The 25423-nt window shown below is 41.3% G+C and overlaps 1 protein-coding gene across 3 annotated transcripts in view; it reads left to right on the top strand.

Annotated features, from left to right (window-relative positions):
- Nucleotides 1–455: 455 nt before the first annotated feature.
- The window catches only part of TNFRSF11A (TNF receptor superfamily member 11a), a 137588-nt gene continuing 112620 nt past the window's right edge, over nucleotides 456–25423 (top strand). For all 3 annotated transcript variants that reach the window (XM_075585864.1, XM_075585863.1, XM_075585861.1), the window contains exon 1: nucleotides 456–1368. Coding sequence is in view for 2 of the 3 variants with exons in the window: in XM_075585863.1 (XP_075441978.1) it covers nucleotides 1285–1368 (84 nt within the window). In the remaining variant the exon portion in view is untranslated. The remainder of the gene's footprint in view (nucleotides 1369–25423) is intronic.

The following is a 25423-nucleotide window of genomic DNA, read 5'->3' as shown; positions in this document are numbered from 1 at the left end:
CCATCAAAGCTTCATAGGATAACGTCTAAAAACATTATGGAACACCGAACTGGAAGCACTGGGATTAAACATCAGCAGAGAACAGAAATTAGAGTGTAAATTATTTGGGGCAGGGTCTCCTTTTGCCTCATGTTGTCATTTATCTGTTACACATTCCCATTGTTCGTAACCTATTTACTGTACCGCCTATTGTAATGTTGTAAAGCGCTGCTTACATGGTTGGCGCTATATACATAAAATTATACATAAATATAGGATATATATCAGTGGTCTAAAATTTAGCATAGGTTGAACTTGATGGATGTAGGTCTTTTTCCAACCTCATGTACTATCTAACTATGCCACATACATACAAAGGATTAATATGCATGAACTAGCAAGGGAAAGCAGAGATGGGAGGGGGGGGGGGGGGGAGTAGCTGGCTTGAGAGGGACAGCTTTAAGGAGGTACTAGTAAGGGGCAGGGGAAGTCAGCGCACTCAGTGCTGGGGCTGTGGTTGTGGCAGCGACAAGAGCAAGTGTAAATAGATAAGGTTTCCATGTGGGATTGCGCCTGAGAAAGCAACGTGTGGACTGAAACATTTCTAATCGAAACCCAGACTTTCTACCACAAGCCTTGTTCACACTGTGGAGCGAGAAGGCGAAGCGAGGACAGAGGAGGATCAATTGGTGATTACAGAACAAGATCTGTGTGAGAGAACAGACACAGGCAAGAGGAAGAAGAAGATAGAAGAGGATCTGGGGGAGGGGAGAGAAGAAAATAATATATATATATAAAAAAAAAAGGGTAAAGTGAAAAAGAGCAGGGAGAGGGGCATGAGATAGACCAGAAAAGCTGGAAGGAAAAAAGGAGAAGATGAAGAGAAGGGTGGCAGGGAGAGAATAAGGTAAAGTGCAGAAGGAAAGAGAGTGGATAATGTAAAGGCGAGCAGGGAGGGGAGAAAGCAGGTGAGATAGAGGGCAAGGAGATAAGAGATTAGAAGAGGGATAGGGTTAAGGGAGGGGGGTGAACGAGCAGAATACTGTAGATACTGTAGATACACAAGCACATGCAGGGCAAGGGAAAGCTGAGCCAGGCTACCAACAGTGAGAGGGAGGCAGTGTTGTATGAGACAGCCGTGTGCCCAGGTGAGATTGGGGAAAGATTAGGGGATTGCAAAGGGGCAGTGTAACAGGAGAAGGCACCGGAGGCAATAGAAGAAGAGTATTTTGTAAGGGAGAAGGAGGAAGACGGGAAGGGAGCAGCAGGCGTGTGTCTCAGCCTGTGTGCAAGAAGACATCAAGAATGAGAAGCTTTTCCCCACTCACATGTATGTGGATTTGTAGGGTGCTGCTCACACTCAGCTGCTTAGTGCTCTGCACCAACCAGGTAAGAGCCGGGTCCTTCTGTCCTATGTACTTGTGTTGTGACATTGACTATTGACTTTCCTATGCTTTGGTCTTCCCATGCTGGGACAGTGTTCTCACTAGGAGAGGGGGAGAGAAGAGGGAGGGGGGGAGAGGGGGGGAGATGGAGAAGGGGGGGGGGAGAGGAGGGAGAGGAGGGAGAGGAGGGGGGGGGGAGAGAGAGAGAGGGAAAGAGGAAAAGAATAGAAGATAGGGAGAAAAGGCTAAGAACAGATAGAGGACAGAGAATGTAATTAGAGAGGAAGAGGCAGATGGTGTATCATGGGAAATATAAAATTAGGGAAAACATATTCAAGAATCCCCTTTCCTATACTACTAGTTAATGTGTCCCAGACAACATGTGCTTTACAAGAAAACCGAAGTCATGGAAACTCCCCACATCCTATCATTGTGCAATGAAAAGAAAGTAACTCCAGCCTATGTACATCTCTCTCTCTCTCTCTCTCTCTTACATTAATGTAAATCTAATTGGGAGAAGAAAAGAAAAAAAAACAACATGCACCAACTTGGTAGGTGTATTTCAAGAAATGAAAGCTCGAATCAATCAGTAGTAAAGTTTGCACTTTCAAAATATTGTCTTCTCCCCATGAATATTCCAGTAATTAGGACATGTGGTTTTGTTTTCCTTGTTTCTGTAAAATGCTGGCAGATGTGATAAAGGGCATTACAGTTATCATCAAGTTGTATTCTATACATTAAGAAAAAAGTACCTAAATGTAGATTTACATGTTTAACATTTACACTGTATATTTATCAATGGTAGTATCAAAGCAAAAGGATGACTCCTGTTTGAACATTTGTGACTCCAATAAGTGAGCCTGACATTTCATTAGGCCTCGTTCAGGGTGCCAGAGGCAGGAGTTGGAGGGCGGGCGTTCGCAAGGGCGGGCGGCAGTCTGCTGGGCGATGTGTGTTCATCCCCAGCAGACTTTTTCAGGAGTTGAGGAGGCGGGGAGGGGGCGGGGCTACAGACCTGAGCTTAGGGATCCAAGTTGCAGCCTTGAAATCATTCTCAAGAATGATTTCATTGGCTGCCGAGGTCCCAGTGACGCTGCTGCAGCTTCAAAAAACAACTTGGTTTGTTTATTGAAACTGTAGCCAGCGTCAACTCCGTACTTCGGAGACAGGGCAGCTGCTACCCTGACAACCAGTATTCAATTTGAATACATTGTGTCCCACGGCAGCACGCACGTCAGCACGCCCTCTCTCCGAAGCCTGCACCCTGAACGAGGCCTTGCTCACGCGGCGCGCGCTTGGCAGACAGATAAAATTGATTTTAGGCGCTCTGAAGGGTCACATGACCCTTCAGCAACCAATCAGCGCCAGACACTGCATGGCCACAGCCCCCCGCTCACGCTTGAAAACAATATGCAGGACAGCCGAGTGCTCATGCTTGGAGAGTTGGTGACGTCATCGCTCTCAAGCATGAGCGCGCTCAGCGGCAGCATGGCCGCAGTCTAATGGCAAGATGGGACTTTAAAATCTTTGCATGTGTCATAGAACAGAAATACCCATTTCTGCCTTCTCTGTTTCACCCCCCCCCTTTCCTTGGCAGTTCTGCCTGCTAGCTGTATTTGAATGTTACTTTCCTTGCAGTTTCACTCCCAGTGCAGATGGAATGGATACATTATGTTGTCTTTTTTCCTTCCAGTCTGTCATACCCCTGGTTGCCCTGGCAACATCTACAGTCCTCCAAGTTAATGGGCTTTCCCATTCCCCCCTGTCCCTGCTGACAGTTAGTATGGCCTGACCCCTATCCCTGTGTCACAAGCAGTACCCACTGTCTTTTACTTCCTGACATTGGCAGAGTGAGTACATTCATGTTACACCCCTATGGCAAGGCCAATTCTTTTCACCTGCCCTTACTACAAAGCACCCACAGAGATACACCTTTCCAACACAAACATCTTATCCACAAGTGCCTGTTTTTATTGCTGCCTTCCTAAATAAAGTGAAGAAAATATACAGGACTTGTTGTGCTTTGGAAAGAGGGCTGAGTTGAAGCTAACTGGGTTCATTCATACCCCAGACATGACCCTGGATCCAGAATAGCATGCTTCATTTCTCTTGATATCTCTGTCAAATACATAATTTCAGTTGGTCATTGCTACCAGTGATCAGCCCCATTCAGGAATCGCCTGAATCCATACACCTAATAATATTGGCGTATATTGGGATGTGGCAAACTGTACAATGCATGCAAGCAAAATACTTCCCTCTCCCCTGAAACATGCTGCAGTGCATACAGTAGCCCACAGGTCTTCCACAGTGTCACTGACTATGATGCCTTTTTTATTTAACCAACAGTAGAGTTCACCCATATTCCGAGCATTCAAAAACCTTCCAGATCTCTTCTTCACATGTACTGTGTATGGTATACATGAAAATAGACCTGTGAAGTTTGAAACCTCAGCACAGTTACTGTACATCTGTATACCGGCTTAGGGCATACTTAGAAATTACATTCATGTCTCAGTGGGCTAGATTCACCAAGCACTATTTGCTTATATAATGTGACGTTACCCTAAGTTAACGCCAATTACTCATAACAGTATATACTGCAGCAAATAATATGACATGAACCTGGATTTACACTCATAAAAGGCATGGCGTTATTTGTAACGGCCGTTATTGCACATGTCATTGTAGCCTAAAGGATATTCATTCATATTCATTCACTAAGCTCTGCTAAGATTAACGCCAAGAAATAATTGTATGTTATTGAAGTCATACCTACTGTAAATCTTACGTTACTCCAATGCAGACGCTGAGAGAGAGAGGGAGACACAAATGTAGGAGAAGGCCCATTGTCTTATACACCTCCTCTTTCTCAAGCCCTATTATTTCAGTGTTTGGCTGACATTAACACCAAGACATAAATAACGTCACATTATTTAAAAATAACGCAGCATTATCCTGAAATAAAGTGGCATTAACTGTGTGCTAATGAGCTATTATTTGAGCATTTGATTGCCTTGGTGAATAAGGTGTTACGTCAGGGTAACTAACGGCCATTCCTGTTTAAGTAATGTCATGTTATTTGCTATGATTTAACCGAGCTAAGTGAATGTATCTCTTTTGGGCATATTTATCAAAGTGTGGGTACTGGTTATCCCATTCACTTCAATGGGAGTTAACTCTGCAACAGGTGCAATAAGTCATACCAGCACCTGGTAAATGTGCACCATTGTATTTTTCCTGCTAAAATGTGAAATCAATCAATACAATTAAGAGTTGTAGGAAAGTGAAGTAACTCAGCTAAGTGCTATACTTTTCTACCATTTTTATTTTTTTTTTCATCGGCAAAGATTTGTATTTGTCTCTTAATATTAGGTCCAAAAGTCACACTGCAAACGTCACTATGACACATTTCAAGGAGCATGCAATTTTAACATCTTTACAGGCTATGTGCAGAACAGCATAGAAATCTGCAGCAATAACAATGAACACGACAAAGTTGTAACGCAGTTCTGAGAAAATATATATATTTTTCCCATCTCTACTGAAATCAGAATCAGACTACGCGATCAAGAGAAAAAAGGAAAAGCAAGTAAAGAGAAAAATATAGGAGTGAGACCATTGTGTACGCAGACTGTGGAAAGGACATACAGTATTACATATGGGAAGCAATTAAGTAACCGCAGCAGATGTTTTTTCCTGCACGGGAAACACGTTTTCCTGTTTCCCTCTCACCTCTGACCTTTAGGCAGCCTAGCCAAGGGTGGAGTATGAAATCCATGAAAGGAAAGGAAGGCTGGCCCTAAGAGGGGTATGTCAGACAACAGAAACCACAATTTATCAGGGAAAAAATGACAAGTAGTTGAGTCAAGACTATAAATGTACCGAAGATGTTACAGATTAAATATTGCAGGTATATTAGATAAACAAATGAAACAGCATGTGGGTTTTAAAATAGACGTCATCACTTTGCGGGCAGTTAACGCTGTAGATGAATCGTCTCTAAACAATAGGCTGTTAGTTTGGTGCAACGTATAGAGGAAGCCCGCAGTTTGGCTCCCGGACTACACAAATCCAAACATGCACACACATTTTCATTTCACTTCCAATGACTTCTTTTACTGTAACAATAATAATGATATGGCATTGTCCATGATAATATATAAAGTAACAGTATAAAAAGCAAGGCATCTCAGCCGAGTGCATGCACCCCTGGAAAGTTCCTGGGGCATATGAACTGAACGTTGCAAACAGCTTTTTTGGCACACAATTGGTGCAAGGAAATTGAATTTGAATTTGCGCTTGTCTACGCTGCACGCATCATAACTTGACAAAAGTGAGTTTTTTTCATTCTGTGTACAGAAATGGACTGTGTTAGGGGTACAGAAGTTAAGAGTATGCACTAAAAAATAACGCTGTTGTGTGATAAGAAAATGGTTAAAGTTCATCAAACTTTATTGCCAAGTTGAACTTAGTGTTAACCCTAAACAGTCTGTTTATCTTGTAAGCTCAGAATGAAGTTGCTATGCATCAACCACAAATGTGTTTAATTAATTAATTGTTTGTTCTTGTATAGCGCTGCTAGTTTTACATAGCGCTTTATTTACAGAGACTTTTGCAGGCACAGGTCCCTGCCCTGTGGAACTTACAATCTATGTTTTTGGTGCCTGAGGCAAAGGGAGATAAAGTGACTTGCCCGAGGTCACAAGGGGCTGACACCAGGAATTGAACCAGGTTCTCCTGCTTCAAACTCAATGCCAGAGTCAGTGTCATAACTCACTGTGCCACTCCTTGTTTGATATAGCAGGAATGTATTCATTCCATGGTATGGCTATAATAAATAATATCAATACTTTATATTTACCAACACTATTTGCAAATACAAAACACGCATCATTCTGTTTTAATTTAAATTATATTACTCAAGCATTAGCAAAGAAAACAAATGCAATTGAAATAATCTGGTGTAATTATTTGAACTGGTTCTGCCTCAATTGTACACCCTGGAGACTCTGGTAAATAATCCTATTGTGTAATTTGTATGGGAACTGGACAACAGTCTGTGGGGTTGTTTATGAAATCATTCCCGCTGCAAAACTGGGGCAAAAACACTGATTTATCAATCAAGAACATCCCGTTTCAATGGGAATGTTTTTCCTTAATATACCTGGTGCAGTGTTTTTGCTGCTGGTAGGAGACTTACATTATATTTCTGCATGTTTACAGAACAAAGGGAAAAGCCATCAGTCAACAGAAAATATGTGCGCCGGGCAAACTTGTTTTATGTCATTAAACGTCAAAGATATAATTAGAACGATATTTGATCATTTTAAGGGCACAATATAGATTACACAAAGCTATTCAAATGGGAAGTTACTTGTACAATCAGAGTAGGGAAAAAAACAGCTTTAGTACAGAAGATCTTAAAGCTGCAGTTCAGTCAATATCCTGCATGTGTGTTTTTTTTTAATAAATCAGTTCTGTAGTAAGAAAAAATACTTTTAGCATTTTCTGTTTTTAAAAAAACAACTTTGAAAGACCAATTTTCTTGTATTCTATTTTAACAAGCATTTGCTAAGGCACTACTCCTACATGTCCTGTCACAAGCCCTGGCACACCCCTTTGTCAGCCCTGCCCTCCCTCTAGCATGTCAGTGCAGGAGTGCTCATGAATATTCATGAGCTTCCACTGACAGACAAGCAGATTATAAACAAATCCCAGCTTTTAATATGTCACCAAATTTCGTCCTATCAATACATGGAGAACGAATTGACCTGCAGCTATACAGTTCTTTAGGTAATTAGAGATTGCACACATAAAACTATTGAATTAAAAAAAAAAAAAAGACTGAACTGCAGCTTTAAAAGGTGCATTGCTAGTTGAAGCCGCGTTTTATCAGACCCTTTTCTAAGAAAACAAACAAACGTAAACAATGAAAAGGCCCTACTACTGCTAATAGTGTTTTTTTCCTCTGTGTTTTCAGTTTTTATGTATGGAAGTATGTATTTGATTATTAATTGCTATGCAGGTATTCTTGACACAGTATTTGTCCTTTTCTAAAGACTTGTGCCAGCTGGCAGTGTCCCAGTTCAACCATGTCTTTTGGAAATTAAATTATTTTTTCTTTAGCTTTGCTGAACCGAGGGTCCCTCAGTAATAATAATAATAATTTAATTTCGTATAGCGCTTTTCTCCGAGTGGGACTCAAAGCACTTCACAATTACAGTATAGTGTGCGGTGCACAGCACATAGGAATTTAAATACACGGTACAAATGATCCTTGACGTACGGGAACTCCCTGGTCCCAGAGTGACAAAAGTTTTAATTGTTTGTAGTTTCTCTGAGAAAAAAAAAAAAACCTACAAACATGGGCGCTGCAGTCACCAATAGAAATGTGTCACGTCATGTTCCAATAATGTTGTATCTCTCTATTGGTCGCCGAAGGCAACGCTGACCCCACAGCCATTTTGTTGTCCACTGGACAAATATTGAAGCCCGTTGGACAAAATGTGTAGTCGCTTGGGAGCCGGGGGGGGGGGGGGGGAGGAGGGGGGGGAGGGAGGGAGGGGTTCCCGGACGATGAGGGAGCAACTCACCAGTTCAATTTAGTGGAGAAATAAAAATTGTGATTGGCACAGATTGCTGCCCTATGTGGCTGTACGTAGAAAATCCAGGCACAGCATCCGTCTTGTGATGAAAAATAACACGCATCTTTTTTTTGGGGCACTGATTCCAGTTTAATCTCACCCTCGAAAACACACATTTCCCTGACACTATATTGCCATTATATTTCTGCATTGCATTGTTTCAGTTCCACTAAAGGTGCAATCCGCTTTTTATTTATAAAAATGTTTTACCAGGAGGTAATAGTCATGTACAAAATAATTCTCCCTTAATGGTTGACTCTTTCCCACCTCTAGTTGATTACAGTTAATTGTGAAGTCATTTAGTACGGCAGCTTTCTATTTTGGGTAAATGCTGACATACTGTAAAATAATATTTTTGAGGCCTCGTGAAAATGGCTGCAGGTGGTCATTTTAGCATTATAAATAACTCCTTATTACTTCAACTTTGGGATGACTGCTGCACACTTTCGCCAAGGCATCTCTAACTACCCCTACATTAATGCATTTTATATATAATATCTCCTGGTATCTGCTGTGGTGGAAGTCAGGTCTACATTTCAAAGTACAGTATTACGTTGATGATCACCTTTCTTTTAATGCACCTCCAATATAATTTTCCTTGCGCTTCTCTGCCTTGTGTTCGAGTGGCAGAATGTATTTTATCAAGTAAAGAAATATGTGGGGTTATTCCTTTGTCGTGTCAAAGAATTTCAAGTATTTTATATTTCTGGACCCAGAAATCTGAGTAAATATTTTTCCTTGTGCTTTGACACAGCGCACTTGATCAGATAACGAATGTTGTTTCCTGCATTCTCTGGAATGGGAGTTTGTAAAAACAGGGCCAGTAGTTACATAGCATAGGTTGGTATTTCACTAGTTCAAATATCAGATGACTTTTGCACCAGGGAATGTTTTCACTCATCTAAAAGTTGCCTGATCCAGTGCAAACCTGAACTAAAACTACAGAAAACTCCTCTCCTAAAATTATGTTTTTGGTCACTCTGGATGGAGCTACATAGATTGCAAAAATAATGCAAATCTAAATGAGGCAAGTCACTTGAAGGTTTTGCTGCATTTTTTTTTAGACCTTTGGGAATTATTAGACTGTGGCCGTGCTAAAGTGGTGCTATTCCATAAGACATCTTACAGCCCATGCAAGTCAATGAGTCGCATTGTGTCATCCAGCGCTAAAAGGTGTGGAATAGTACCACTTAGAAAATATAGCACAGTACTGTATGTTTAAAGATCACTGCCCAGACCTGCTCATACATAAATAATACAAGTAATGTTTGTCTCTATTAAATATGCTGTGCTGACATCTTCCCCATACTAGAGAAGAATGTTACTCCATTTTAATGAATGGAGATGGAATCTTTATGAGCAAGGGAAAGATGACTTCACAGCATATTGAATCGAGGCTTTAGTGCCTAAAGTCGTTGAACATCTTGTATTCTCTCGCTTGCTCCATTTATTCACCACCTGTTCTCTCCTAGATCTTCTACAATCTGGTTTCTGGACGCTCACAACACCGAAACAGCACTCACCAAAATAACTAATGACCTTCGTGCTGCCAAACACATAAGTCATTAGACTCTTCTCATATTGCTTGATTTCTCTGCAGCCTTTGATAATGTGGAAAACCCTCTTCTCTTTCACATTCTCCATACTCTTGATATCCGTAACAGAGCTCTATCCTGGATTGCCTCTTACCTTTCCCATCGTACTTTCAGTGTCTCCTTTGCTAACACCTCCTCACCTTCTGTCCTGGGACCTCTTCTCTTTTCTCTTTACGCACTCTTTAGGGGACCTTATCACATCTCTTTGCTTGGTTTCAACTATTACCTCTATGCTGATGACATACAAATGTACCTTTCAACCCCTGACCTTAGAGCTGCTGCTCAGACCAAAGTCTCTGAATGTCTCTCCGCTATATCATCCTGGATGGCCCTCCGCCGACTTAAAAACTTAATATGTTAAAGACGGAGTTCCTCATACTTCCTCCCAAGCCTGGCCCTACTGCCCACTTCTACATTACTGTTGGGAGTACTATCATACAGCCAGTATCACAAGCATGTTGCCTAGGTGGCACTTTTGACTCTTCCCTCACATTCTCATCTAATTTTCACAATGTAGCTAAAAGTACTTTTTCCTCCGTAACATTGCAAAGCTACACCCTTTCCTCTGTTGCTCTACTGCTAAAACTCTTAACGCAGACCCACATTCTCTCCCATCTCTACTATTGTAACCTTCTACTGTCCGACCTATCTGCCTCTCACCTGTCTTCCAACAACCTCTCCAAAACACTGCTGCTAGAATCACTTTACTCTCTCTAAATCTGTCTCAGCATTTCTTCTGCTGAAATCCCTCTTCTGGCTTCCTATTAAATCCTGTATCTCTTACAAAATTCTCCTCCTCACTTTTAAGACTTTACACTCTTCTGCACCTCCTTACTGTACATCTTAGCCCTAATTTCTCGCTATACACCATCCCGACTCTTGTTTTCTGCTCAAGGATGTCTTCACTCTACCCCTCTACCACTTTTGGGTTTAAAGCCGTCTCCTGCCTTAAACCTTTCTGACTCACTACCCCACACCTCTGGAATGTCCTTCCCCTCAATATCAAAACTCCTCAAAAGGAGGTTTTTTGCTTGCTTGAGTACTGGTTCCAATCTTTTTGTTTTATATTAATAATAATATTCATACTGTGAAAATAATACATTTTGTTAACCTATATAATGAAACATCCATTCTGCATCAAATATTAGTTTTTTTTTAATATGTTGCAAATTGATTCTGTGCTAACACAATTAACAGAATTTTCAGTGTTTATGCCAAGCTGTAGTTGGCTGTTGAATTGATGCACTTTTAATTACATTTGTGGAGCACAAACACAATCCTTTATAGTAAATACTATATACTTATACATAATATTTGAAGCAGCTGGCACAGGTGGATATATTTGAGTTCAGTACACGAATGCACACAAGCGCACTAAAATTAACATGGAGTTTGACATGGGTACATTTTGCACTAACAAAGTAATTTGCCATCCTTAGTAAATAGGCCCGACGTGCTTAAAAAAATATTGCGTGTAGGAGATCCGGTTCCCTTTGGGGAGTACTTGAACGGGAACTGGAAAGGTTCAATGAGCAGATCGAATGTGAGAGCCACAATAAGGGTGTGGCCTGTGTTATGAGGTTTGATGGTGTTATTTTATGTTATTCTGTATCTGATACTGTTGTTGTAATTGGTGGTACCCTCTTCCCTTTCTTTCCCCTCCCCTCCCCTTTTATTTTCTGTATCCCCCAAGTTCTTTTGAAAATAAATAAATTACTGCATGTAATGAAAAAAATGAAATCAACTATAAATCTGTAAAGTGAATCTATTAATTAAACTACAAAAATGGGAAAATAAATAATAGAAGCAGACACATTTACAGTCATCTATATATATATATATATATATATATATATATATATATATATATACACAGCTCAACCCCGTTATTACGCGATCCGTTACAACGTGAATCCGTTTATAATGCGATGCAAGCGTGGCTCCCAATTTTAGTATTTATGAATACTTTATAACATGATTATTGGTATCTTAAATACTTTATTGTACAATGCATACAACTGCACATTATTCATAATGCGATCCACTTATAGCGCGATTTGATTCTTTGGACCCCAAGCACAGCGTTATAAGGGGGTTGAGCTGTATATATATATATATATTCCGATAAAGGATCATAGTGAAAGGAGATTGATTTAATTGCTGCTACTCTTTAATAACCGTATGATAAAAGTACTAATTTCCACCAACCAGCAGGCAATAGAAAATAATCGTCTTTCCGGTTTATGAAAAATGAATCTAATAGTAAAATTAAACTATTGAAAAGGGTTTTTTTTTAGAAGGGACCTACATACCATATTTCCTCGATTATAAGACGCCTTCGATTGTAAGACGCACCATCGATTTGGCCCTTACAATCGAGGAAAATTAATTTTTCACTTACCATGAAGCTGGCAGTGGCGGCAGGAGAGGTCCCACGTCTGCAGATGGTTGAAGATGGACAGCGGGTGGGTGTGCGGCAGCAGGACAGGTCCAAAATCTGCAGGTGAATGAAGATATGAAGACAGCGGGCGTGCGATGGGGTGCGGCGGCAGATCATAATTGCAGGAGAGCTGAGCAGGAGCAGAACGGCATAGGGGAACGGCTTCGGAGGTGCACACTGTAACCGGAAGTCAGACACCAGTCAATTTCCTGTGTTACAGTGTGCACCTCCCAAGACGTTCGCCTATGCCGCTCTGCTCCTGCTATTATGATCTTTTAGCCGGCTCCACCACCGCACGCCCGCTGTCTTCTTATCTTCATTCACCTGCAGACTTGGGACCTGTCCTGCCGCCGCCACCGCACTCCCGCCCGCTGCCATCTTCAACCGTCTGCAGACGTGGGACCTCTCCTGCCGCCGCCGCACACTTCGTCCTCCGCTGACATGGGACCTCTCCTGAAACATGTTAAGTGAAAAGAAGGGGTTAGTACTGTAGACACTTTTTTAATACATCGATTCTAAGACGCACCCCGATTTCAGACATGTGAAAATCGAAAAAAAGGTGCGCCTTAGAATTGAGGAAATAGGGTATCTTGTGTTAAAATAAAGTATTTATGTTTTAGAGGAATTTGTACACGATTACATTTTATTCCAAATGAATTGCGAAAAATCTTATTGTTGGAGCAACAAATAAAATAAGAGGAACCAAAGTGGCAATTTCTTTGTTACAAGACCAATTTAGAGTCAGAAAAACCAGTTTAAAAAACCCCCCAAAGTTTTCAGGGTGCCCAGGCAGCTCTATGCAGATAAAGAAAATATTGTAAAAGAGATCAAGATTTAAAGGTTTTAACTGTGTCAGCAAAAATCCTTTTCCATATTTTAATAGGAATTGGGAGGTTTGTATCTCTTTTCCCGCTTTTAAAATGGCAATCCAAGCCGGCGCTTTTTTTTTTTTTGTGAAGGTTTATTTTATTTTTTAACATGGTATCGAAGTAGGGGGTCTTCAAAGCTGAACCCCCATTAATTTCAGCTGCGGGGATCTCCTGCTTTCAGAGATACTTACCTCTGTAGTAGGTGCTCCTCTAGCAGGGATCACGTAATGGCCGCATTACAAAGCTCCCACGCCCTGCGGGCTTCCTATTGGCCCATGTGACGTGGGAGCTTTGAAAAGCAGATAGATACTGTTCCGGCACCCTCTTCGGAGGTAAGTATCTCTGGAAGCAGGAGGTCCACAGAACTGATATTAATGGGATTCAGCTCCAGAGACCCCCTGCTTCAAAGCTCTGATAAAGAAAAACCCATTGGATTGCTTCTTTAATTATACCAATGTGGCTAGATTAGTATAAAACATATATAAATGTCTGAGGCCTTTACGTGAGATTTTATTTGTATTGAATGCAAATTCATAATTATGAACTTCTGGGATGGGATTTAGAGTATATGGCTTATAAAAAACGTCTACGTGGTACATTTTTGAAACCTATAATAATCGATAATCCGTAAAGACTTGAACCGGATGGATTCTTTCAGAGACTTAAAATGTAAGAATTTACTTTAGCAAATGATATTATTTCAGTATAAAATACCTACATTTACCCACCTACGCCAAAAAGAGTATTCCTTCCAATTTTTCATAAAGTATTATTCTATATACAGTAGGTAGTTAGTTGTAAAGAGTTGGGAGACATGGGATAAAACGTTTTAGTAAATCAAATTTTGACCTTTGTAGGGGATAAAGATAAATGAAAAAGATGTAGAGGCCTGGAACAAATAATGGACTTTTCTTATAATACCCCAGTAGGAGTATCCGGATATCTGTCTGGATCTAACCAATCTAATGCATCGTGAAGAAGTAAGAAAGCTTTATAGTATAACTAGAAGTCTGGCACACTTGGCCCTCCTTGTTCTTTAGGCAACATGAGTGCAATTCTGGGTCGTTTGTTAAACAAGATAAAGGAAATAATCTAGTTTAATAATTTTGGGAGTTTCTCTACAACCCCCTCAACATGCAATTTGTAGTCTTAAACCCATCTGATTTTTGGTGCTAAGAACTCTGAGCCCCCTTGTGCCCCAAAAGCTAACCCTGTAATGTACTGTAAATGTATTGAGAAGTCTGACCTCTAGGGTGAAAGTGTGCTGTGGAGGACAGATTCCTGTCTTTTGGACTAAGCACCAGTAGAACCTGTATCACACTGAAGGCCCACACGTTACGTTTTTAGAAATAGCCTGGCTAATGTTTAACAACTTTTAGCAAAAAGTGGAAGCTGATTCTTATTGCGCGGATTATTTATTTAGTATGTTTACCTTTTTTTGAGTCTCCAGCACTATATTCTTAAACCCTCTGCCTGCATTGTGTTGCTCTCAACTACAGTACATGCCAATATGCCTTCAGCCATTATTACAGAAACACAGGAAAAAGGTGCTTAAGACTTAGAAAGCTAACAGAAAACCCCCCCAAAAGAATAAAAAAGAAGAGAGTTTAAAAAAAAACCTTGTTTGTGCTTTGTTAGCGTCTCATATAAAGCATTGGTAGGCCGCACCCATGCTTAGAGCGACCACTTGAGTGGCGTGAACAAACACAGTAAAGTCTATGGAAACGTCCATAGAGCACGCACGTGCACGTGAGCGACGTTGTGGCTGGATTTTTGCGAGACCACATTTTTAAATTTTGTCTCGCGACAGCCGGGTCACGTGAGCGGTTCGCCCAATGAGGGCGAACCAGCTCTGTGACGTCATCGGCCACGCCTCCCCGTCGCGAGAATCTGCAGTCCAGAGATTTGTAGCTCCGTCGCGTGCGTGCCATCACCATGGACTCGGCCTTAGATGGGTTGTTATATAAGGTAAAACTATACAGGAATTCTGCATCCTTGAGTCACAGAGTTTCCAATATCATATTTTCTTTCTGAGAAGGAGGGGAGTAGAAATGTGTGAACCTCTCCCAGTTCACTTTACAAAACTTCTCCCAAATACATTTTAAGAAATGAATGAGTTTGCTAAATATTGGAGAAGTTCAATGTTCTAGTATCCGTACGTGTTCTCTACAGAAGTAGATTCCATGTAGGTTGAGACCTCTTTCAGGAGAGCCACATTAGAGTCTTTCATAGATAACATTATAGAGTTCAGAGCTTTCGAAGCCTCGTAGGTTTCCTCTTCACGTGTACTGGGAAGAAACCTTTGAGATTTTGAAAGATCTGTACACTATATTTACATCTATGAAGAAATGTAATCTTGATCTGCTAAAATGTATCACAACCTACATCGAATCTACAAAATATTGGCATGTAGACTATTTGTTGATTCGCAGATTTAAAAATGAGTATCTCAGTATATGCAAATACTGTATTTGCAACATATGCCAATATATTTGCCAACCTTTCCACGTTTAGAAAAAAAATTAAAAAGTTTCAAGATCGTATGTTGATATTCACATTTGATTCCTGTTGAAGTTTCATATCTTCACGGATTTTTTCCCAATTGCAAATACCTACATTTGCAAAGTTGTAACTTTTTTCGGCGCCCATAAACTTTATTTTAAATTGTGCTTGTGTGCGCCTGCGTACTAACCTGAACGAGAAATGGACGGGACTAGGTGTACACATGTTAATGCTACGTACAACAAAATATGTTTCTGTGCCCCCCAAAAAGTAGATAGTGCATCAAAATCATCGATCAAGTTCAAGTTCGTAAACCCCAAAAAGTCTGTTAATAGTGCTAGCACATAACTAAAATGCTATGTGTCAACCCCAGAATGTATTTGACGATGCACCGATGTTTTATTAAATACAGTAGGTTAACAAAATGTATTGTTTTCACAATGTGGCTATTATAAATAATGTCAAACAAATACTTTATATTTTCTAACGCAAATGATACATTAAAAAAAAAAAGTTACGCTGCACTCCTGTTTTAATTTAAATTGTATCATCATGATGCAATGAAGTCTTCATACATATAAAACACATTATATCAAGGTTTTTTCAACTTTCAAGCACAAAAATTGTGACGCAGAAAAATATTAAAATATGTTCTTAGTAAATATGCATCAGAATGCTTTAACCCAGGGATGCACACACTGGGGGGTGCAAAACTTTCTGGGTGGGGGTGTGCGCGGTGCTTACAGAGACCCTGCGCTCTTTCCCACAATATTTAAATTAAATGCAGAGGGAGCGTGCGAGGCCTCTGTAACTCCCTCTTACCTTGTCTTCGGTGGCTTCTGGCGACGTCAGATGATGCCGGAGAAAAGGTAAGGGGGGGGGGGGGCGCGAGCAGGGGGGGGAGAGCAGGTGGAGGGGGCGCCGACAAAAAAGTTTGTGCACTTCTGCTTTAACCTACAGGATACACTTGAACTGCTCACCCTTTCTGATTTTTCCTGTGAATAACTTCTATAAAAGGGGATTTTTTTGGAAAGTACCATACTAAAGGTGCATTCGCCCTCGGGTAGAAAGTAGTGATGGCTGTCATTCTGGTGATGTAGAAACTATTTTTCTTGTTCGTCTTTGCATAATTCTATATTTATGTTTTAAATAGTAGGCTCCAAGTCCCTATGTCAGTGCTATTTGGAAATTCCCTATACGGTTTGCTGCTCTAATCTAGCAAAGTTTATCCTCTGCTGATTGACAGGAAAATACAGAGCAATACAAGATATATCATAGAGAAATGCTGCACAGTTTGTTATTTGCAGGGAGATTATTAAGTGGGCTTCCATATTATGAGATCCATAGTTATTCACGGTCTATATTTTGGTTTTACCTGGGGTTTTTTCCTGTACTAATGCAAATCAGTCAAAACAGGGAAGGGAATGACTTCATTTAAAAAGTTGACTTTAAAGCTGCAGGTCAAGCTGCCGTATAAAATGAAAAAAAAAAAATTCCATTCAATATGTGCTTCAATGCAATCTGCACACTGACAAGTAATTAGCTAAGTTGCCGATTGATCCATTCTCCTGTGATCGATCGGCAATGATTCGGCTCAGTGGTTCATTAAATCTATGTCAGTGCCGCAGAAGAGGACCCAAGATGCAAAGTTCTGTGGGGAAGATCATGTGACCAGGCAGTCACTAGATACAATTGGTGTACTGCTAGAGAGAGGGCAGGGCTCAAGAGCCAGAGCCTGTTTCAGAAGAGGAAGGGATGTGACTTTGTAAATGGTTGCTATAGAAACAAAAATGCTTGTTACATTTTTTTAAATGCTACAAGTATTTTCTCATAGTACCGAACTGATTTATTAAAAAAACAAACATGTAGGGTATTGCTTGAACTGCAGCTTTAACCTTGTTTAGTCGTGAAGCACATTCACAAAATTATCATTATCTTTATGAGGCGCATCTATGTTTTATTCATACACAATCTTAAGATTTACAACAATAGACAAAGAAGACCCAATGCTACATCCAATATGACACATTATTTAATACATTACTATATGTTTTTCTTTGTTTATTCCTTTCATAAGAATGGGTCATTTAGTTCAATCCTTTGTCCAAAATATGTCAAGCCTGCAACCACATTAAGGTAGCACGCTATCAGCAGGTCCTAAACTACCAATTGTATACGGCGTCTTTTGTATTTTTTTCACTGCATAGAGAAAATAGGAAACAAAACAATAATAAATCCAACAGTATGGGATGCGTGACATGTATATGGTGCCTAAGGGGTTAAAATTTAAAGGCACTTCATGGGCTATGTGTGAGCTACAGCGCTGTTAAAACTGGTTAAAAGCCAGGAGCGCCCTAATAATTATAGTGAAAAAGGATCTAAAAAATAAAGTGCAATATATATATATACACAGTGGTTGACAAATCACCAAAAAATCTACTCGCCACACAAAAAAATCTACTCGCCACCTAGTACCAAACGTGTGCTGCTTGGGCCAATATTTACTCGCCCGGGGGTTAAATCCACTCGCCCGGGGCGAGCAAATGTATAGGTTTGTCGAACACTGTATATATATATACATATATAAAAAAAAAAAACGAATAGACGATACCGTTCTGTGGCTAACGAAATGCTTTTATTTGTGCGAGCTTTCGAGATATAGTGATCTCTTCCTCCAGCGGTGTTATAATGGATAAAGCAAGAACGGGTTTACTTAAAAACAGTGCATCTTGGAATGTATCTGTGACTAGAGCCTATCTCCGTCCCCCCTGTGCAGTATGCGGTTTATGGCTTGAGGTGTATATATATTTCCCATGCTTATTGCTACAGCAAAAGTCATTTCCACTTCTCTGCTGGGGAAATAAATCTCTTAATAGATTACTGCATCCACATGTGTGTACCAGGACCTGCCGACTAAATAGAAATGGGATGGGTGAGCTTAAAACTAAGGAGCAGGGCTCACATGTCTCCCAAAATTGTTTCCAATACAACAATTCAAAATACACTACAGGCATACCCCGCATTAACGTACGCAATGGGATCGGAGCATGTATGTAAAGCGAAAATGTACTTAAAGTGAAGCACTACCTTTTCCCCACTTATCGATGCATGTGCTGTACTGCAATCGTTATATACATGCTTAACTGATGTAAATAACGCATTTGTAACAGGCTCTATAGTCTCCCCACTTGTGCACAGCTTCGGTACAGGTAGGGAGCCGGTATTGCTGTTCAGGACATGATGACAGGCGCATGCGTGAACTGCCGTTTGCCTATTGGGCGATATGTACTTACTCGCGAGTGTACTTAAAGTGAGTGTCCTTAAAGCGGGGTATGCCTGTATATAACATTGGTAGTTTAGGACCTGCAGATAGGGTCTACCTTCATGTGGTTGCAGGCTTGAAATGTTTTGGACATAGGATTAAACTAAATGACCCATACTTATGAGAAGAAAAAAACATACAAAAAACATATAGTAATTAATGAAATCATCTAATTTTGTATGTAGCATTGGGTCCTCTTTGTCTATTGTTGTATACAATAGTTCACTATACCAGTAGCCCTCCAATTTGCACAAACACATATAGTGTATACATATATAATGCAGTGGGTTTGGGTTTTGAGCTTGCTAAGACTGTGTATGTTTTTAAAGGAGCAATCCATGCAATATCCTACATGTGTTTTTTTTTACTTAAATCAGTTCTGTAGAATTAGATAATACCAACAAAAAAAAAACATTGTTAATTCAACTCAATGCCATTTTTAATGAGTTGTAATAAACTGAGCATCCTTTGATTTCTTTAGCAGGGTTTTAGAACACTCCCCAGCAGTTCAAGAACTTTGCAACACTTTCCTGTTTGTGATCATTTGTTGCCAATATTCCCAGCAATTTGTGCTGCAAACGGTAACAATAGATAATGCTACCTTAGTAATATAAGAATGCATTGTAGCTGTTGAGTTACACTGACTGAAGGATTGATTGAAACTGAAAGGCAGCCATTTAGTGAATCGAATCGATCAGCAGCTTAGGTACAGTAATTAGTTTTCAATAAAGGTAATCATAGGCTGCATATATTTTAAAAAAAAGATTTAAAAAACATATATATATTTATTAACGTACCACTTGGATTGCCTTTTTAAAACTTATATTTACAAAAAGGTTGAGAAGAACAACCCAAAAAGCTCCTATTTGCACTCACTATATACGTGTTTATGGCTGGGAAAATGTAATCCAAGGGTGTGAATTACCCTGTATGGCCACTCAAAAGGTGTGAGAACAGTTAAAATAATAATTTATTTAACATATTTACTAATGTACAAACTATTAAAAATACGGTGGAATGAACAGCAGCGGAGAGGTCTTATTGGCCAAATACAGTTGATTAATACACTATATTTATCCAGTCAGGGATATATAGGGAGGACAGAGCGATATATCGCAAGTGAACCTCCGGTCTGTATGCTCGAGTGCTAGCGTATGATTACCAGTATAGACACAGAGGTACTACTTGTGACCGACGGTAAGACTTAAACAGAAGCAGAACATTTATATGAAAAAAGTAGCAACAGTAGTCTTTGCTGAGATTTTGTCATTTAATTTCTCAGAGGAAGCACGTTCTTTTGATAGCTGATCATTAAGAATTTGTTTTTAGAGAGAAAATACTTTTTAGCAAATAAAGTGTTTGCCAAGTGCTTAGCTCGGATAGAAAACATTTTCTGCTGGGAAACCAGCTCTGAGTCAGAGAACTGGCTCACATCTGAGGAAAACTAAACCATCTGTCCATCTTCCTTCAGTGTTGGAAGAGATAGAGGTTTGCTTGTGGCATGTGGTTCAAATTGTCAAGTTTCGAAGGAGAATTCACGGGGACAGTCTGTAGTAGCGGTTAAATAGTTGGTAGCTGGAACCAGGAATCCGGATCCGTGGTGTGATGATAAGCTGAGGTTCAGCGAGGAGCAGGCAGAAGGGGTAGTCAGGCGATCCAAAGTTGGACAACTAGTTGTCCAGGGACGCAGACAGATTTCCCGGGGCCCAGGACTACATCCCCCCCCCCCAAAAAAACATCCCACCCCCAATGTAAAAAACTTCCAACCACCAAATACATACAAAAAAATCCCCACCCCTGCAAATATATACAACCTCCCCCACCACCCCAAATACATACAAAAAACCCACCTACACAATACATATAAATAAATACATATAACCCCCCCATACATACATCATATATACATTCACACACACACACACACACATATATATATATATATATATATATATACATATATATATATATATATATATATATATATATATAAAACAATACATATAAAACCCATCCAAATACATATAAAAAAGACCCCAATACATCTAAAAAAGAGCCCAAGCCAGAGGCATGAAAGCAAAGACCCAGATCACAAAGATCAGGACTAAAAGCGGTCTAATCTCTTATAATGAGAAAGATATCGCAAGTGAGTTTGCAGAGTTCTACACGGATCTCTACAACCTTCCCCCCACTGGCCACCCAAAGGATAACGCCAAAAATACCTCCGACTACCTAACCAAATGTAACCTCCCATCCCTCACACAAGAAGAACTCGAGTTCTTAAATAAGAAAATAACTCAAGAGGAACTAAAAAAAGCAATATCCTCACTTAAAATAGCTAAAACACCTGGACCGGATGGATTCACCAACGGTTATTATAAAAAATTTGTAGGCCCCCTGTCCCCTCATCTCCTAGAAATGTACAATTCCTTCATGCAGGATCAACAGATCCCAGACACTATGTCAGCAGCCAATCTGGCTATTATACATAAAGAGGGCAGAGACCCACTTCAATGCGGCAGCTACCGCCCAATATCCCTGCTAAACTCCGACCTCAAGCTTTTCAGCAAAATTCTCGCAAACAGGCTGAATCCTATTCTCCCAAGACTAATTCATATAGACCAGGTGGGATTTGTGTCAGGAAGACAGGCCTCTGACAACACCCGCAAAATTATTGATATAATAGACCACGTGCACCTCAAACAATCCCAGGCCCTGATACTAAGCCTCGACGCGGAGAAGGCCTTTGACCGCATCAGATGGTCCTACCTCGACCAAACGATGAGCCAATTCGGCTTCTCCGGACCATTTCTTGCTGGCGTACGGGCCCTCTATACTAACCCAACAGCCCTACTAAAACTCCCGGGAGGCCGCTCCAACCCAATAAAAATACAAAACGGCACTAGACAAGGCTGCCCCCTCTCCCCTTTACTTTTCGCCCTATCCATAGAGCCCCTGGCCGCCCGAATTAGAACTGAACCCACTATTAAAGGTATCCCAATCGGAGACAGGGAATACAAAATATCCCTGTTCGCCGATGACATAATCCTCACCATGTTAGACCCCCTCACCTCCCTCCCTAACCTAGAAAAACTCCTCAACGAATTTGGCCAACTGTCAGACTATAAAGTCAATACTGACAAGTCGGAGGCGCTCAGCATCTCCCTACCGAACCCCGTTTGGTCAGCCCTACAAAAGAAATTTAAATACAAATGGAATAGTTCCCATATCAAGTACCTTGGAATTAAAATAGCGAGCTCATATAACTCATTATACCAAATTAACTACCCCCCCCTCTTCCGCCAAATCTTAAAAGATCTAGAGACCTGGCTAACCCACCAGATCTCCTGGTTCGGAAGAATAGTATCCACCAAAATGAATATCCTACCCCGTTTACTCTACTTCTTTCAGACCCTCCCCGTCCCTGTACCATTAGCAGAACTGAGGAATATCCAGGCCCATATCCTAAGGTTTATTTGGCAACAACGGAGAGCCAGGGCCCCACGGTCAGTACTCTTGGCCTCGAGGACGAGAGGGGGCCTGGGGGCACCGGACATACTCCGATACTACCAATCAGCCCAATTGAGGCAGGCGGTAGTATGGAACAGCCCCCCCACCTCCAATTGTTGGCTGGAGATAGAGACACACCACGCGTCCCCGAACACCCTCCCAACTCTATTGTGGTCCCCATCCCACAAAAACAAGAAATCGTTGAGACTTGGCCTCGGGGCTATGAGATGCACGTGGTCGACATGGTTAAAAACCAAAGGGAAATACGGCCTAGCTTCAACCCCCTCTCAATTGACCCCCTTATTCGGAAACCCGGACTTCCCACCCGGGTGTGCCCGAACCCAATTCAGCCAATTTCAAGGCTTAAACATCAGAGTGGTTGCGGATTTGCTGGAAAAAGACGAGGCCATGCCCCTCCTGGAACTAAGAGCTAAATTTTCGTCCCCCGATTTACCCACATTCCAATACCTACAGTTTCGACACTTCCTTAGAACCCAGTCCCCTACCCTAAAGTTCCCGCCGCGCTCCAGATTCGAGACCCTCTGCCTCAAAGGCGAATACCAAAAGGGCCTCATATCAGAGATATATAAAACGCTCGAGGCATCCCAGCCCCCCCCCAATCACCTGTATATGCAGAAATGGAACGAAGCTCTAAATACCAACTTGGACCTTGAGGACTGGGAGGATATCTGGGAGGCAGCCACCAAAACATCAATTTGTTCCGTCACAAAAGAAAACATCTATAAAATATTATTTCACTGGTACCTGACCCCGAGTAGACTGAGCCAAATCTACCCAGGCACTTCAGATGAATGCTGGAGAGGTTGTGGTCAAAGGGGGGACATGTCCCATATTTGGTGGACATGCCCGGAGATCCAAAGATTCTGGTCCCGGATCCAGGGCCTCCTGACCGAGACCCTGGATATAGAAATACCCCTGGACCCGCTGACCTACGTGCTGGGAAAACCAATTGACAACCTCCCTGCCCCTGCTGCCAGACTCACAGCGGCAATATTGACGGCTGCGAGATGCTGTGTTGCGGCGGCGTGGAAGAAAATTAAAGCCCCCTCCAGAAGGACAGTGATCTCTAGGATAGACGGAATTATGACTATGGAAAAACTGACGGCAATGCTGAAACAGAAAACCCCACAATTTTATTCAGTCTGGGAACCTTGGCCAGGACTACCAACCCCCACATAAACCTTACAGCAACACCCATCCCCCCCCCCGACCAACGAACCTCAAAATCCTTCCCCACCCCCCCCCCCGTCCTCCCCCTCTCTCTTCCCAAAGTCGTTCCCAACTATCCACCCTTCCTTTGTCTCCCCCTCTTCTTTTCATCACTGAAAAAAGGAAAAGGGATTATTGTGTGTCGCTTACCTCTCCCATGTAATGTACATGTACTGCGCCGTATATATAAATTGGCTTGTTAACCAGTTTCTGTAACATGTACCTACCCGCTGTATGACACCAATAAAGGAAAGATATTTAAAAAAAAAAAAAAAAGAGCCCAAGCCATTAAAAAAAATAAAACAATAAATATAAAAAAAACAACCCTCCCCAATACATATAAAAAATAACCGGAGCCGGGGCTCTGACGTCAGCGCGCGGCGCGCTGAAAGCTGTGCCAACCTTCCGGCGCGCTGACGTCAGAGCCCCGGCGCGTGCTGGCAGTGGCAGCTCGGCGGTGTGGGACAGAAAGAGGAAAGGTCCTGCAAGCAGCTGAGAGCCGGGGCCCGGCAGCCGGGCCTGACCAGAGGTCGGGGGAAATTTTGCAGCACAAGCCGGGCCCCCTCCCCCCGGCCAGCAGGCCCGGGACACCAACCCCGACTATGCCCCCCTCTCGGCGGCCCTGTAGTAGTCTACCAAGGGCCTGTAAAGAATGATGCAGTCTGTGCTTGTGGGTCCTTACATTAATCATTTGCTCATTTACTCTGTGCTTGTTTGATGTAATACCTTCCTGCAGTCCATGTTCTAATTAAATATACACAGTACAGGCATACCCCGCATTAACATACGCAATGGGATCGGAGCATGTATGTAAAGCGAAAATGTACTTAAAGTGAAGCACTACCTTTTTCCCACTTATCGATGCATGTACTGTACTGCAATCCTCCTATACGTGCATAACTGATGTAAATAACGCATTTGTAACAGGCTCTATAGTCTCCCCGCTTGCGCACAGCTTCGGTGCAGGTAGGGAGCCGGTATTGCTGTTCAGGACGTGATGAGATTGTAACAACAATAAATCTTTCACTTTGGGTGTGAACACTTGGCCTAAATCTACAGAAGTCTGTTATTGACTTAACGAGAATATAACCTAAGTTACCACATTGTTAGGTGTTAACGTGTATCTTCAAAACTCCGTACCGCTGTGCTAAGAGCAGTCCTGTAGTATTAAGCATAATGGCCGCTAGTTCTATTGATATACACAAGAGGTGTTGCCCTTAATAACGTACAGGTACATCCACAGAGGTTCATTATAGATATCACAAGGTTTTAACGAGACACTAGTTAAGTCATACCTAAAGCTGGCAACTTCTACATTAAAGCAGCAATTCCGCCTACAATCTATATATATATATATATATATATATATATATATATATATATATATATATATATATATATATATATATATATATATATATATATATATATATATACAGTGGTTGACAAATCACCAAAAAATCTACTCGCCACACAAAAAAATCTACTCGCCACCTAGTACCAAATGTGTGCTGCTTGGGCCAATATTTCAATATTTACTCGCCCGGGGGTTAAATCCACTCGCCCGGGGCGAGCAAATGTATAGGTTTGTCGAACACTGTATATATATATATATATATATATACATATACAGCTCAACCCCGTTATAGCACGATCCGCGATAACGCGGTTTGAGCGTGGACCCAGAATTTCTTTTTTTTTTTAAAGTTTTTTTTTTTTGCACACACTCACTGCACACTGCATACATTCACAGCACACTGCATACACTCACAGCACACTGCACACACTCTCAGCACACTGCACACACACACACTGACACACACACACAGTCTGACACAGTCAAATACACACACCCAGAGACACAGAGACACACTGTCTCTTTAAGGGAGCTTGCTCTCGCAAGACGGAAGCAGAAGCAGGAAGCATAGACAGGAGAAGAGCTGC

This window comes from Ascaphus truei, chromosome 2, assembly GCF_040206685.1.
Source record: "Ascaphus truei isolate aAscTru1 chromosome 2, aAscTru1.hap1, whole genome shotgun sequence".
NCBI lineage: Eukaryota > Metazoa > Chordata > Amphibia > Anura > Ascaphidae > Ascaphus > Ascaphus truei.
Note: the sequence above shows the minus strand (reverse complement) of the source record. Positions and strands in the feature narration are given on the sequence as shown.